General features: G+C 35.4%; 1 protein-coding gene across 7 annotated transcripts in view; it reads left to right on the top strand.

The window, feature by feature from the left end:
- The window catches only part of SCAF8 (SR-related CTD associated factor 8), a 234,198-nt gene that overhangs the window by 93,534 nt on the left and 125,162 nt on the right, over positions 1 to 15,502 (top strand). For 4 of the 7 annotated variants that reach the window (XM_017892001.1, XM_017892012.1, XM_017892006.1 and 1 more), the window contains 3 exons: positions 1,312 to 1,380; positions 4,207 to 4,425; positions 5,227 to 7,349. In XM_017892001.1, the coding sequence (XP_017747490.1) occupies positions 1,312 to 1,380; positions 4,207 to 4,425; positions 5,227 to 6,683 (1,745 nt within the window). In that variant the 3' untranslated portion in view covers positions 6,684 to 7,349. Of the gene's footprint in view, positions 1 to 1,311; positions 1,381 to 4,206; positions 4,426 to 5,226; positions 7,350 to 15,502 lie in introns of those variants that run through there. The other 3 variants (XR_001889169.1, XR_001889170.1, XM_017891985.1) reach the window with 1 other exon arrangement.

Below are 15,502 nucleotides of genomic sequence, written 5' to 3'. Positions count from 1 at the left end.
CCGAGTGGCTGGGACTACAGGCGCCTGCCACCTCGCCCGGCTAGTTTTTTGTATTTTTTTTAGTAGAGACGGGGTTTCACCGTTTGGGCCAGGATGGTCTCTATCTCCTGACCTCGTGATCCGCCCGTCTCGGCCTCCCAAAGTGCTGGGATTACAGGCTTGAGCCACCGCGCCCGGCCGTTACTTAAGTTCTTAGATGTTGGGTAGAGTTTTTAGCAAGACTAAAAAATAAATTTGTTGTCTGAGAATGGTTGTAATTTACAGGTCATGCAATTGTAAATGTTTTAAATTACAGTCTAATGTGTAATAGGAAATTGATATAAATTTTAATAACTTTATTTTGAATATTGAAAACTTTGTTAATTTTCTCTTTGTGATTTCAAAATTAAATATTTCAGAAATTTTTAAGTGATTATTTCAAAAATCATAACCATATAGGCTTTATGAAGTCATTCCTTATTAATTTGTTGAAAAATCATGTATTTTTATTCTTTTTAGCCACTTTTTTAAACATACAAAAGGTATATCTTATTAAAAATATTAAATATGTGTATCATATAATTTACCACAAAACTTAGTTACAATCAGGATTGTGAGAGGAGGAACAAACCTTGAATACCAAAGTAGATTTTATAGTTTAAAATTATTTTAGTCATTATTTTCTAGTTGAATGTAATGGTAGCTTTATATTTCAAAAAGTGCAAAGAAGCAAATTTACAGTGTGATACTTAAAATGATTAAAAAGCTGAGCGCCATGGTGTGTGCCTCTGGTCCCAGCTACTCGGGAGGCTGAAGTAGCAGGATTGTTTAAGCCAGGAGTTTGAGACCAGCCTGAGAAACATAGACTCGGTATCTAAAATTAATAATGTAATTGAAATCATTAAAAAGTCAGTATTAAATAGAAGGTTTACTTCAATGCTTAAAACATAATGTAGTGTTATCCAAAGAAACAAACATTTTGATCTAGTGAGTAAACACACGTATCAAATAAATAAAATGGCATATATAAACAGTTTACCTGGCTCCTGTTAATCTTTGATTTTACAGCACCATAGAGCATGCTACAGGACTTGAATGAGTAAATAAATAGGATGTTCTCATAAATCAGGATCTCTGCTTTACCTACCTTATTAGGGATCAAATAAGGCAGCATATATAAAAGCCATTTTTAAAATAGAAAAAAAAATATATAAATATGAGGTTGTAGTCCATTTTAAGAATATGAAGTTTCATTTGTAGCTATTTGAATCTTTGATTTAAAATAAGTAATTTTTCTTGTGCTATTTTTTGGGTTCTTTTTTTTCCATGTAGGTTTCATGCCGCCTCCAGTTCCCCCACCTGTTGTGCCACCCCCTGCAATTCCACCAGTAGTACCAACATGTAAGTTTTCTACTTTTAGAGTTTTCTTTACTCATGGTAGTGTTAGTTTCAGTGTGTCAGTTCTCATTCTTGTGAATTACTGTTAATATTTTTATTATGAAAGCTTTAAGACAAGTGTATGTTAGATAATTTCTGAAATACTAACGGTAAATGATAGTTCTTATTTAAATTTGCTTGATTGTCTTAAACTGTCTTATGATTGGTTTTATTTTAGTCAAAATTCAGAGAAGGTCCTCTCATCCTCTTTGTGTTTTTTGTTTTGCTATGTGTATTAAATGTCTTAATGTTAGTGCAGTCCTGCCCCAGTCCTCCCTTTTTTTTCTCCTTCAGTTTCTTTAGTATTTATGGATTAATGGATTTTTTTTACTTCTAGTCAGTTGCGTTCTTTTTTTTTGAAGTGCAAATTGTTTCATCTTTGGACGGTGGGAGACCTGTGTTGCTTCCCTGTCACATTAGTTTTGAGAGCTGCTTAGCTTTTTGGCCCAGTATATCCCAGACAAATCTTGTGTTTTCCTCCCTCCAATCTGAGAATCGGCCGTTTTTCCAATTGGGGTACGTACGGTATCTAGAGAATTCACTCTGGGTACTAGATTCTCATTTTGCTCTTGGGTTTTCATTGAGTCTAGGAATTTTTAGTGGACAGAACTAGAAAATGTGCATTTTGAACAGAAAAAAATGAATATGCATTATTAACAAATCAGCTAGTTTGATTTTTATATTTGCCCGTGTTCTCATATACTGAAAACAGTGACATGATTGCTTTTCATTATTGTACAATACAGACATACACATAGTAGTTTGAAAGTAGTGTTACTGCCAACAAGGCTACTGGATGAAGCTAAGATTTTTCTGCTACTTTTTTTTATCCCAAAGGTGTATAATCATAACTAGGGGTACATGTGCGTGTATCTATAAATATTTGTTACATGAGTAACGTATATAACAAACCTGTACATGTACCCCTGAACCTAAAAGTTTAATTTAAAAATGTATAATCAAATTACTCTTTATCAGGGTTACCTGAAATAAATCTTTCATTTGTAGTTGTGGTGCCAGTTTCATGTGTAATTTTTTTTTTTTTTTTTTACATTTTTATGGGATATACACTCTAGCCTACTTGGTTTTGATATCTGTATTTTCTTTAGAGTAGACATTTCAAAAGTAATGCAACGCAACAGTAAATATAGACATTTATTCATTTCCTTTTTCCTATCATTGGACATTACAGAAATGCTTAATATACCCTTTTAATAATTTTTTCATTCTAGTCTACTCTTTATGTACATTAATTCTCCAAGCTTCTGAAAAAACCTTTAGTAATTCAGGGAAGACTACCTCAAAAATTAGACTTGAAGAGTGTATGTGATATATAAAGATTTTAACTTTTGATTATCTAATTCATTTTCCTTGTATTCTTAAATTTTGTCTCCCTTTCAGTGTTTACATAGCTTTAAAATTTGGCCGGGCATGGTGGCTCACCCCTGTAATCTCAATACCTTGGGAGGCCGAGGTGGGTCAGAATTGTTTTAAGAAAACCTAGAAGCAGGAATTAGTGGCTGGGCGTGGTGGCTCAAGCCTGTAATCCCAGCACTTTGGGAGGCCTAGGCAGGTAGATCACCTGAGATCAGGAGTTCAAGACCAACCTGGCCATCATGGTGAAACCCTGTCTCCACTAAAAATACAAAAATTAGCCGGGTGTGGTGGCTCACGCCTGTAATCCCAGCTACTCCGGAGGCTGAGGCAGGAGAATCGCTTGCTGAGATCACACTACCGCACTCTAACCTGGCCAACCCAGCGAGACTCCATCTCAAAAAAAAAGATAGGTTTAAAAGCCTTTCTTTTTGTTATTATTGGTTCATTAGGAAGAATTGTTTATTTCTGAAAATTAGACAAAGTGTTCAGAAGTCATTTCTGAATTCACTATTCACAGAGGGTAACTAGAGCCCACCTCCCAATTTTTTCCTAGTTCACTAATTTTGGAAAATCTGCAGTCAATTAATGGAAAAAGAGAAATAGTTGTGTGCCAGATGCTTTCCCAATTGCCTTTGCCTGTCTCATTTAATTCTCTTAATTCTCGTACATGACCATAGATGGTTTTATTTTTGTAGCTCTTGTATGCTAACAGTTTTTCCCGGGTAATCTAGAGTTACATATGAAGATAAAGCATTTCCTAAGTTCTACAAGTATGATTTTACAGTATTCTGAGTGACATAAATTGTACTAAAAATTTTAATTGTGTAATTAATTTTGTATTCCTCTGGTTGTGTTTTTTAATATATGTGACAAATGCACTTAGGGATATTTCTACCCATTCTTTAAGATGGAAAGTTTATAGCTTCATATTTGTAGTCCACCTTATGTATTCTCATCTGATGAGTTTCTAACTTCTTTTGACAAAAGGTAATGTTAAGTGAATGTTAGGACCTTAGCACATTGTAATTGCAGGGGGATTGGGCAGATTTTCATACTTGTACATTTCAGTCTGCACTAGTTATTTCTGTATGTTTAGACATTCACTTATCTGGCATTCCTGGAAAATTATTAATTTTTTGTTACTAGAATTTACTTTTTTTGAGTGCTGATCTTAACATTTTTGGTGAAATATTTCTGAAAATTGTTAGTTTTCACTATTTTTGGATAAAGCTTTCTAAATGTAATTTAGCCTCTTCATGATGACTCATTTTGTCATTTGAGCATTGGTTGTTATATATAGTGTGCTTAGTAATACAGAGATGCCATTATAAATTAAATACTCAAACTGCCAGAAAACTTAGCACATGAATTGACTCATTAAATCTGAAATATGTTTTTCTCCTCTTTAAACAGCTTTAGTGCAGCCGTCATTATCCATGACCCCGGAAACTGTGAAAGATGTTGGATTTGGTAGCCTTGTTATACCGGGTGGCTCTGTTGCCAGCAATCTTGCTACTTCCGCTCTGCCAGCTGGAAATGTTTTTAATGCTCCAACTAAACAGGCAGAGCCTGAAGATAAAGTACCTCATCTGATAGACCACCAGATTTCTTCTGGTGAAAACACCAGATCAGGTAAATAATAATAAAATTTTAAAAAAGTTAAGTCTAAGCTAGGTTACCTCTCTGTATTTGTTGTTTAATTCTGGGGTAGCGTGCATTTGTAACCACTTCAATCTACAAATGCTGAAATATTGCACTTTTTAAAAAGAGATCACTATGTCCTAAAATTTCTATTTGAAAAAAGTGGCCTTCTGTTCAGGATAATCTAGATTTCAGTCTAGATTTCAGTACGTTTCCATTAAGACCCTCACACCACCACCCCTTTTTTTTCGTCCTATTGAGACTACTTCAATGTGTTGTCAAAATAGTATTACACAAAATCTGTATACTTACAGAAAGATAAAAATGAACAAGTATTGAGTGTGAATAACTTCTACCAGGAACTTACTTCTAATAGGTATTATCCAGCTAACTCTAGAAGATAAATATGGTGTTTGAAAACAGTAAGTCCTTTTTCTGTAGTCCCACTGTTGGTACATTAAGAATTATGGTTTAGAGGCACTTGACCTTGATGCCTGTTTTGAGTCTCTTCCAAGTGTGCTTTCCTTTCTTTTCTTTCCTGTCCTAAAGCCTTTTAAATCTCCACTTGTGTTCTTAAAAAAAAAAAAATTATGGTTTAGAAAGGTTTTATTAAAGGTGGAAAATCAGTATAATACCTGACATTTTGTTTAACTTAAAAGATTTCATGTAGTAGCTAATGTACCTTGATTACTGGGGGATACAAGTAGCTGATTAAGCTAAAATTATTGGAAACTTTTGACTGTTATTTTGAGTTTTTTCTTTTCTTTCTTTCTTTTTTTTTTTTTATTTTAGTGATTCCAAATGATATTTCAAGTAATGCTGCAATTTTAGGAGGACAGCCACCAAATGTGACAAGCAATTCTGGAATTCTGGGAGTCCAAAGACCAAATGTATCAAGTAATTCTGAAATTCTTGGGGTCCGGCCATCTAATGTTTCCAGTAGTTCTGGGATTATTGGAGCCCAACCACCAAATATTCTAAATAACTCTGGAATATTGGGAATACAGCCACCCAGTGTGTCAAGTGGTTCTGGACTTTTGGGAGTGCTACCCCCAAATATACCTAACAATTCTGGACTTGTAGGAGTACAGCCACCAAATGTTCCAAATACTTCTGGACTTCTGGGAACACAGCCACCAGCTGGACCTCAAAACTTACCCCCTTTAAGTATCCCTAATCAAAGGATGCCCACAATGCCAATGTTAGACATTCGTCCAGGACTAATACCACAGGCACCTGGGCCAAGATTCCCTTTAATACAGCCTGGAATTCCACCCCAACGGGGAATCCCACCCCCATCGGTACTTGATTCAGCTCTTCATCCACCACCCCGTGGACCTTTTCCTCCAGGAGATATTTTTAGTCAGCCAGAAAGACCTTTTTTAGCTCCTGGAAGACAAAGCATAGACAATGTTGCTAACCCAGAGAAAAGGATACCGCTTGGGAATGATAACATTCAACAGGAAGGAGACAGAGATTACCGGTTTCCTCCTATAGAAACCAGGGAAAGCATTAGTAGACCTCCCCCTGTGGATGTTAGAGATGTGGTTGGGCGGCCTATAGATCCAAGAGAAGGTCCTGGACGGCCACCACTAGATGGTAGGGATCATTTTGGAAGACCTCCTGTAGATATAAGAGAGAGTCTTGTGAGGCCAGGTATAGATCATCTTGGTCGAAGAGACCACTTTGGCTTTAATCCAGAGAAGCCCTGGGGGCATAGAGGAGATTTTGATGAGAGAGAGCATCGGGTTCTACCAGTCTATGGTGGTCCAAAAGGCTTACATGAAGAAAGAGGTAGATTTCGGTCTGGAAACTATCGATTTGATCCTAGAAGTGGTCCTTGGAACCGAGGATTTGGACAAGAAGTTCACAGAGATTTTGATGACCGCAGAAGACCCTGGGAGAGGCAAAGGGATAGGGATGACAGAGATTTTGATTTCTGCAGAGAAATGAACGGAAATCGTCTTGGACGAGACAGAATTCAAAACACTTGGGTTCCCCCTCCTCATGCTCGGGTTTTTGATTATTTTGAAGGGGCCACTTCTCAACGAAAAGGTGATAATGTGCCTCAGGTTAATGGTGAAAATACAGAGAGACATGCTCAGCCACCACCTATACCAGTACAGAATGATCCTGAACTTTATGAAAAACTGACATCTTCAAATGAAATAAACAAGGAGAAGAGTGACACAGTTGCTGATATAGAAAGTGAACCAGTGGTAGAAAGCACAGAAACTGAGGGGACATAATCATCACTCAGTAGGTAAAAGATACCTTTTGTAAAGTTGTCATCTCTCTGTAATAGATAATGGCTGACTGGACCATAGTTGTTCACTTTTGTCTGCCAGAATTAAGTTAATCTGATGTTCATGTTCACCTTTCTCTTAAAATAATTGTACAACTGACTTGTATAGACATTGTTCTTAATCTGAACATGGTAGGTAAACTTTTTTTTTATTTTTCTGATAAAATATAAATGTTGGCCCCAGATTCTTTTAACGTCAAGGAAATGAATAACAGCTTGTCAGAGACTTCCTATGGAAGAAAGAATTTTTTAGATAACTATCATTAGGTTGGATATGGTAATAGATATATTTCAGAATAGCAAGTGGTGGTATATCTTATCCATATCTTTAGGCTGCTGCAGAATTTTAAGATTATAGATAAAGCTGTGATATTTTATGCAAAGACTGGCTCTAGGTATTTGAGGAGCACAATACAGAGATTTTAAAAAGTGATTTTGTAAAATCTACACTATGGTCTCTGTTTCTCCAAAGTAAGTGTTTGTGATTTGTTCCTCATACTGCAGTGAGTAAAAAAGACACAAGAAAACAACGTAAATATTAAAGTACGTTTCAATGTTGGGTGATTTTTGTTTTTAGATGCCAATAAAACTTATTTGTTTGATAACAGTGTTCTAGGAATTGTATTTTTTTAACCTATAAATTCTTAAAACCTTGAATTATTACTAGCATGTGCTTATATTTTGCAAAAGCTTTCTATCGTAACAACAGTGAAGAACTCTGTGGTGGAAAAAGCATGTACTTTGATATAAAAATCATGCAGCCTCCTCAGTATGTGTATAATATCTGTGTATGTTTATTGTGGAAGTCGTGTAGCTTTTTTCTGTTTCTCTGTATGTCCGTCTTCATGCACATACAGAGAAAATAGAAAGTTGAAAAAGTTTAGATAACAAAATATTCTTTGAAATCTGGTAGAAAATTGGAGAAATGTGGGTAATTAACATGGGTTATAGTTAAAGCTCTTAGTCTTGATGAAGGTAAAATAAGAGATATTATAAAGAGATACCTTGGTAGTTTGGCAGTTCTATTTTTAATATAGGTAAGCAGGAAGCCAGTTTTAGCATGGAGCCAAATTTCACATAAATGCTTGCATTGCTTTGTTTCACACTATATTTGCTATTCTGCATAGATAGTACTGAAACTAAAGTACTCACTGGTCATGTGCCTGAAGTTAATTTCTTAATTGCACAAAATGTGTAGTGGTACTGGTGGACTTAAAGACATTAGTATGTATACCAGGAACAAAATACCCATCATGTGTTTTGTAGGACTCTGGATAACACTGTAGCCTCCAAGGTAAACTGAGTAGGAAAAAATTGGGGGTTGGCTTCCTGTTTGTTTTTGCTTTTAATTTTTATTTGCTGTTTGTTCTCGTTTAGGTTTTACTTACATACACAGATATAAAACCATTGGTGTTTTTTAGTTTCTAATGGAAGGCTTTTTTTTTTTTGAGACGGAATCTTGCTCTGTGCCCCAGGCTGGAGTGCAGTGGCATGATCTCGGCTCACTGCAAGCTCCCCCCGCCCCCCCTTCACGCCATTCTCCTGCCTCAGCCTCCGGAGTAGCTGGGACTACAGGCGCCTGCCACCACGCCCAGCTAATTTTCTTGTATTTTTAGTAGAGACGGGGTTTCACCATGTTAGCCAGGATGGTCTCAATCTCCTGACCTCGTGATCCGCCTGCCTCGGCCTCCCAAAGTGCTGGGATTACAGGCTTGAGCCACGGTGCCCAGCGGAAGGCTTTTATTTGGTTCTATGAATAGTCATTTTGTTTCCAGTGCCTTCCCAGCAATTCATCATTTGCTCTGTTTATCCAAAATTTCTAAGCAAAGATAGCTCCAAGAAATGATAGAACACACCAGTCATTTAAAATTGGATTGGTCTTGCCTAGCTCTGATGACCTAGAGAGCTATAAAAACTTTAAGGTTCCTGGCCAAAAATAAAAGATGACTTACAAGTTCTGAACAGAGATAGTACAGTATTTATTTTGTTATTTAGAAAAGTAAAGAGTAAAAATATTTAAATGGCATCTATTTCCAAGGTAGTTCAATTCAATCAACAATTTGAGTTGGTTTCAGCTCTTTTTTCCTTAGGGTAATGAGGAAAACCTTTTACATGGATGCAAAGTTTTAATATTCAGGAAATATTGGCTTTGCCCTTAAGGAAATTGTATTGGCTGAGATTTCTCTCAAACTAGTTTAGTTGTGTTTACCATTATTAAAATTAAGTGACAGTCACTTGGATTAAGTAACAATAAAAGCATAAGACTTTCTGGTGATTTTGATACCAAGCTTTTATCACTGTTGGGCCTTCATGTGTGTACTTAAAAAAAAAAAAAATGTACAAGCATTGCACTGGTTTGAAGATTCTAGTGGTGAAAGTTACCTAACCAGTTATCCTTACCGTGTCTAGAAACCAATCTTGGAAATGTGTGGTGACACTCTTTTAAAATAGTTGAAAGAAGTTATCATGTGCTTGTTCTTATGTCCTTGTTTTTTGTTGTATAGAATTTAAGTGAAAGGAGATTATCCTCATTCGGAATTTTCAAAACTCATAATTGCATTTGCCATTTTTTAAATGATGGAGAGAAAAGTTAATTATCTTACTTTGATACATTTGGCATAGGACCTATCACATTTTTTATGCTTTTGGTCACAATTCTGTCACTAGAATACTAGCAATTAGAAATGTGCAAGGAGTAACCTAACCACTTTAATACGTTGGTTTGAAGTGTTGCAAGTAGTGGTAACTAGACACCAAATCACGTAGTGTTTTAATTTGTGACATGTTAGAATGTTACGCCTTTCTGCAGTATTAGCAAACAGAACCCCTGATTTTTACATTTTTATCTGTAATTAAACATTTCATTAAACATTAGCTTGTGTTCTTAGCATAAATGCATACACTGATAGAAACTTATTTTGCATCATGTTATAGATAGAATGTTCCTTTAATTTTACTTCAATAAAGGGTAGACAAATAATTTGAAAGTATCAGAAGATGAAAATACTAGAAGTGTGAAATTATTTAAAACTCTGAAAGTAACTCCATATAGTATTTAATTGATAAAAATGCACTCATTACTTAAGCTATTGCGTTCTTACCAGAGCAGTTCCTTTTGTCCTGAGAGTTTAGTTGCTTCATTAAATTTATTTGCCATTTTTCACTCATACGAAATATTATAGTTTAAGGAGCCACACATTTAGGGTTGTTTGGGGGTTAGGAGATGTTTTGTAAATTTAAAAGGAGAAGTCATCTTTTAATTTGAAAAGTACTTTTAAATAAACACTGTATTTCGTGGGATATAAGGTGCCATTGATTGTAAGAAACACCATTCAGAAGTAGACAGTGCTTCTAATATGACATGCTAGTGATTATAGATACATTCCTAATTCAGAGATAAATGTGAAGTTTCTTAGTATCAAATAAGTACAGTATTATTGAAATGGACTTTCAGTTTAGTAAGAGTATATGAACATTACTGTTAGTTAATTTGAATAAATTTTCTACCAATCTAAATAAATTTTTTTTTTTTTTTTTTTTTTTTTTTTGATGGAGTCTCGCTCTGTCACCCAGGCTAGAGTGCAGTGCTGTGATCTCCGCTCACTGTAAGCTCTGCCTCCCGGGTTCAGGCCATTCTCCTGCCTCAGCCTTCCAAGTAGCTGGGACTACAGGCACCTGCCACCATGCCCCGGCTAATTTTTTTTGTATTTTTAGTAGAGACGGAGTTTCACCGTGTTGGTCAGGATAGTCTCGATCTCCTGACCTCGTGATCCACCCGCCTCGGTCTCCCCAAAGTGCTGGGATTTACAGGTGTGAGCCATCACACCCAGCCCAGTCTAAACTTCGATACACACACACACACACACCCCTCACCACAAGTGATTTAGAGAATATTTTGTTTTTCCTCACTATTATATGTTTTATATATATATCTATCTATTAAGCTTTCTGTTCTGTATATATATATTAGCTATCTAACATAAATATATATCCAACATAATATATATATGTTAGATGGGCACAACCTGTAATGAACAAGAAGATTCTAATATTAAAACTTCGTTATACCTTATGTGCCTTCATCATCATTACTTTATTGGGTGCTATATTAATAAAATACTTGGCTTTTAACTTACAAAGAAAACTTGAACATATTTCTCTTTAAAAATATTTTACTTACATAATATATAGAAAGGCAAGTATCTTTATATTCATTTTTAAGTTAGGCAAAATAAAGGTCTAAATTATTTGAAGTGGTCATACTACAGTGTGGCGCAGAATTATAAATCTTTAATATTGTTCATGCTGTGGTTTTATATATGATATCTTTTAAACTAACAAATTGTAGACACTGAAAATTTGTTACTTCTGAAGAAAAATATTAGTATAATTTTTAATGGAAGGTTTAAAAAAGAAATGTCTTGATATCCAGCAAAACTTTCTAAAACTAGAACTTAAGAACCCAAATTGTTTTCTTTTGGTGGAAAGGCATACTTTAAATACGGGCACATAAATATTGAAAGCAATTTGAGACCACCTCGCTCTGTGGTCCTCAGGCAGGAAATACATAACAGAATCACCTGTGGAGCTCTCTGAAAATATTTTGGTGGGGGGATGGGGAGTAGAGGATGATCACCACAGACTTACTAATTCAGGATCTCCTGAGGGTGAGATATATATATATATATATATATATAAAATAAATGCATACACGCACCTTCCTGTGTATATATGGTTTTTTAAATCCCCACATACCACCATTTTAGATATATTAAAATATGTACATCTTTATTATACCATGCACTTGAGATTCTTAACATTTTTTAAAATCCAGATATTTTAGTTACATGAAAGTATGTTTAGTGTTTCAACAAAGCATACTGTTAACTGGCAGTTGGTGTTGGAGGATGAGTCTAAAGTAGAGAAGTCAGTTATCATAGCTTAAATTTAAGCATTAATCTAAAGATGAGTTATAGCAAGAAAGGGATGGAAGGAAGCATATGAGAAGGTTTTGTAGGGAAGTATTTTTTTGTTACGCAAGTGAAACTTTTTAATGGAATACCTCAAGGAAAATTTACTTGATACATGTGATTAAATGTTTTGATTATAGAAAGAATCTCATCGGAACAATATTTTAAGTGTTCAGGGTCTAGCAGTAATGTTATTAGTAAGACTACTTAGATGTGCATGCCAAAACTAATGCAAATCAGTGATTTATTTGGGCATGAGCTTTGCTTAGGCATTTTTCATCCCCTCCACTTATGTTCCTCCTTTTTCATCAGGCTCTTTTGCTCCCATATATACACTTAGAATGACTTGGACTTCTTGCCAAGTTTATTCACGATACAGAACAAATATTCTAATTAATTTGTAAAATATATATTGTATATCAAGGGATAGAATTGTGCTAATGGGCTAATTTCATATTGTATGGAAGACGTTAGATGCTTCAGTTATTGAGAGTGTTTTTGCATGGAGCTCAATAGATAGTTGAAGTATATTGTATTTGAACAACAATGGTGGAAATACAGCACCTGGTCGTCCTGTGTTCTTTGTTCCCTACCCTCTCCCGCCACTTCCATCCCCACCCCTGTGGGCAGCTATCATTGTTTTTTTTATTTTTCTGCCTTTCTCAGAATTAGCCTCCAAATCCTTCTCATAGAGCACTCCAGGCTCCCTTTTGACCCCATCATTCCAGGCAAGGACTATCAGTTGGATTTGTTGTTTGCATTGAAAGTCATTTGCTGCCCCGTCACTCAGTGACATCATTTCTAGCATTTAATTACCTCAAGTCTATGAAATAAGCTTTCTGTTCTATAAATAACCAGCTGAGGAAGAAAACTAAGAGGAATGGAAAGACTTAACATTATTGGAACACTTTTTAAAATAGCACAAATTTTATTGCCCTTGGGTTTTTAAAACTGCCTTTAACAATAGCTAGATGTGTGGCTTTGGACAAGTTACTGAGCCTCTAAACGTGATTTGTTATTAGCTAATTTGAGGGGCTATTTTCATTATTAAAGATAATATTAGCTAATACTAAATGCGCACATGCTGTGTGACAGGAACTGGAATAATTGTATTACCTGCACAATATAATCCTTATGACAATCCTGTAAGGTAGTTATTACTTCACTGTTTTTCTGAAAAGAAACCCGAGTCAGATTTAAGTTACTTTGCAGACTCACAGTTTTTAAGTATCGTAGTAAAGATTTAAACACTGTGTACCAGATTCAAAAATTAGTGTGTACCATCTGGTAAAGTGCCTGACATGATAGAGGCTCACCAGATATTAGGCAGTGTGTATGCAGAAAAACATGACCCAACCAGCTGTATGTTTACAGCCACAATTAACTACTAAATTGTTTTCATTGTTACAAACATAGGTGGGGCTATCTCCTTTTCCTATAGCTAATTACTTAAGTTTGATGTTCTTAGATCTCCCTTCCTTCTTTTCATTTTCTTTTCTGTTTCTTTTTTGTTTTCTTTCTTGAGATGGGATCTCGCTCTGTCATCCAGGCTGGAGTGCAGTGGTGCGATCATCGCTCACTGCAGCCTTGAACTCTTCCCAGGCTCAAGTGATCCCTTCTGCCTCTGCCTCCGCCTCCCAACATGCTGGGATTATAGGCATGAGCCCCTATAGGTACCTGGTCCCTATTTTCATGATAGTTTTTTTTTTTTTTCCCCCTTAAAGTTATACCATGGCATAATATTTTTAAATTTCTTAGTAACTGGCTATTTTGGAGGCAGGCATTTATGTTAAGATTTCTTTTTGAATACACTTTTTTCCTGCAAATTAAATAAAATTTAAAACTCCTTATATCTTTTAAAATGCTTGGTAAAGCAGAGCCAGTGACTGCTTACAAATCTGTATTTTAGGATTTGGTTTTGGCAGCTTCTTTCCAAAATTTAACATTTATACACTGCATGTATAACTAAAACTTAGTACCATTTTCTTGTGCATAAAACTCCTATTTTAGGAACATTCCATGGCTTGAATTAAACAAAATGTGTCATTTTTACACATAGTAAGCGTTTAGTGTTAGTGTTTATTCACCACTTGCATTCATATGAAGAGTTTAGAAACTAGTCTTTGTCCTTGGTGGCAGTGGATAATTTACAGTTCTTTTACCTTATTAGAATATATAACCTGATTTTGTTTTATTTTTTTTTCAAGTCTTCTATTCAAGTCACTAAACTTTATCTTCATATAAGGTTTAATCCACAGCATGTCATGATGCTGGCCTTTGATAACTTTTTTCAAGAGTCCTTGGACAGATGACTCTTGACCATTGTGGCCATATTCTTACCTAATTCCCACATTGGAGAATGTGTTTATCAAGTTTATGAGTTATATTTCCACTAATCTTTGTAAAAGTAATTACCTTGCTTATTACATGAAATAAATGTTCTTGCACATGAACAAGCATTTTTTAATAACGAGTCTTTATTACTGAACTAAGTTTATACGTTAGCAAGGGTTTCAGTAAAATTTATTGAATATTTTAATTACAGCCCTCTGTTTTCATACATTTTTGCTAGCGAAATAGTCTATAACCATAGGTTTAATGCACTCTCCCTACAAGGAGAGAGGGTTTTGAGAGTGGAGAGACTTGAAGTGTGGCAAGCATTCTACAAAATATATTGCAGAAATACCCTATTGGTAGGCTTTGTTATCTTTTCTTTACAAGTAAAGAGGCGAATTCAAAAGATGCCTGTGGTTGGTTACACAGCTTTTGATTTGCATAGGTATTTGAACGCAGGTTTTGCTGACTTCAGTGCTTTACCGTAAAAGATGCTTTTTTAGAATGGTAGATTTTAATAGATGGTGTGTGTAATTAGTTTCCTGGGCCTCCTCCAACGACATAGAAAAAACTGGGTAACTTAACACAACATTTATTCTCTCACAGTTCCAGAGGCCAGAAGTCCAAAATCAAGGTGTCGTCAGGGTGATGCTCTCTGAAGGCTCTAGAGGAGAATCCTTCCTTACTTCTTCCAAACTTGTGGCATTTCTCAGCAATCCTTGGTGTTCTTGGCTTGTAGATGCATCACTCCAGTATCTGCCTCCATCACCCCGCAGCTGCCTTTCCTCATATGTTTTTGCTTCATCTTACCTCTGTGCATGTCTGTGTTCGAGTTTTCCTTTGCTTATGAGGACATCAGTTATATTCGTTTAGGAGCCTACCGTATTCCAGTGTGGTCTCATCTTAATTACATCTACCATGACCTTATTTCCAAATAAGGTTATATTTTCAGACATGGTAGTTAAGATTTTAACATATATTTTGGGGGTGAGAGGACACAGTTCAGTTGATAACAGCCCATGACAAAATTGGGTAAATTGACAAAAATCTTAAACACACAACACAGTGGAAGAGGCAGGCACACTGTAGAGTGACAAAATGCATCTTTCTAGAAATTCCATTTTAGAATTATTTTGTGTTATAATGAAATTTAAATACCTAATATATATATTACCATTAAACAGGATAGTCAGCATTACCTGATTTTTTAGCTGAATTTGTAATGTCCATACGTCTATGTTTCTTTAGTAATACTTGAACTAAAGGAATTTGCAAAGAAAACCCAATAATATTAGTATTACATAAAAAAACTAGTTACTGTGGGTTTTTCTTCCATCAAGAAATAATACTGACTTTTAAAGGTGGAGTTTTAGACTTCAGTAAACATAGCTACCCTGAAAATGTGCAGTAAGTTGTATCTTTTCACTTCTGTATGTCAGTGCTTTGAAAGAATGGACAA

This window comes from Rhinopithecus bieti, unplaced genomic scaffold, assembly GCF_001698545.2.
Source record: "Rhinopithecus bieti isolate Rb0 unplaced genomic scaffold, ASM169854v2 scaffold_1583, whole genome shotgun sequence".
Classification (NCBI taxonomy): Eukaryota; Metazoa; Chordata; class Mammalia; order Primates; family Cercopithecidae; genus Rhinopithecus; species Rhinopithecus bieti.
Note: the sequence above shows the minus strand (reverse complement) of the source record. Positions and strands in the feature narration are given on the sequence as shown.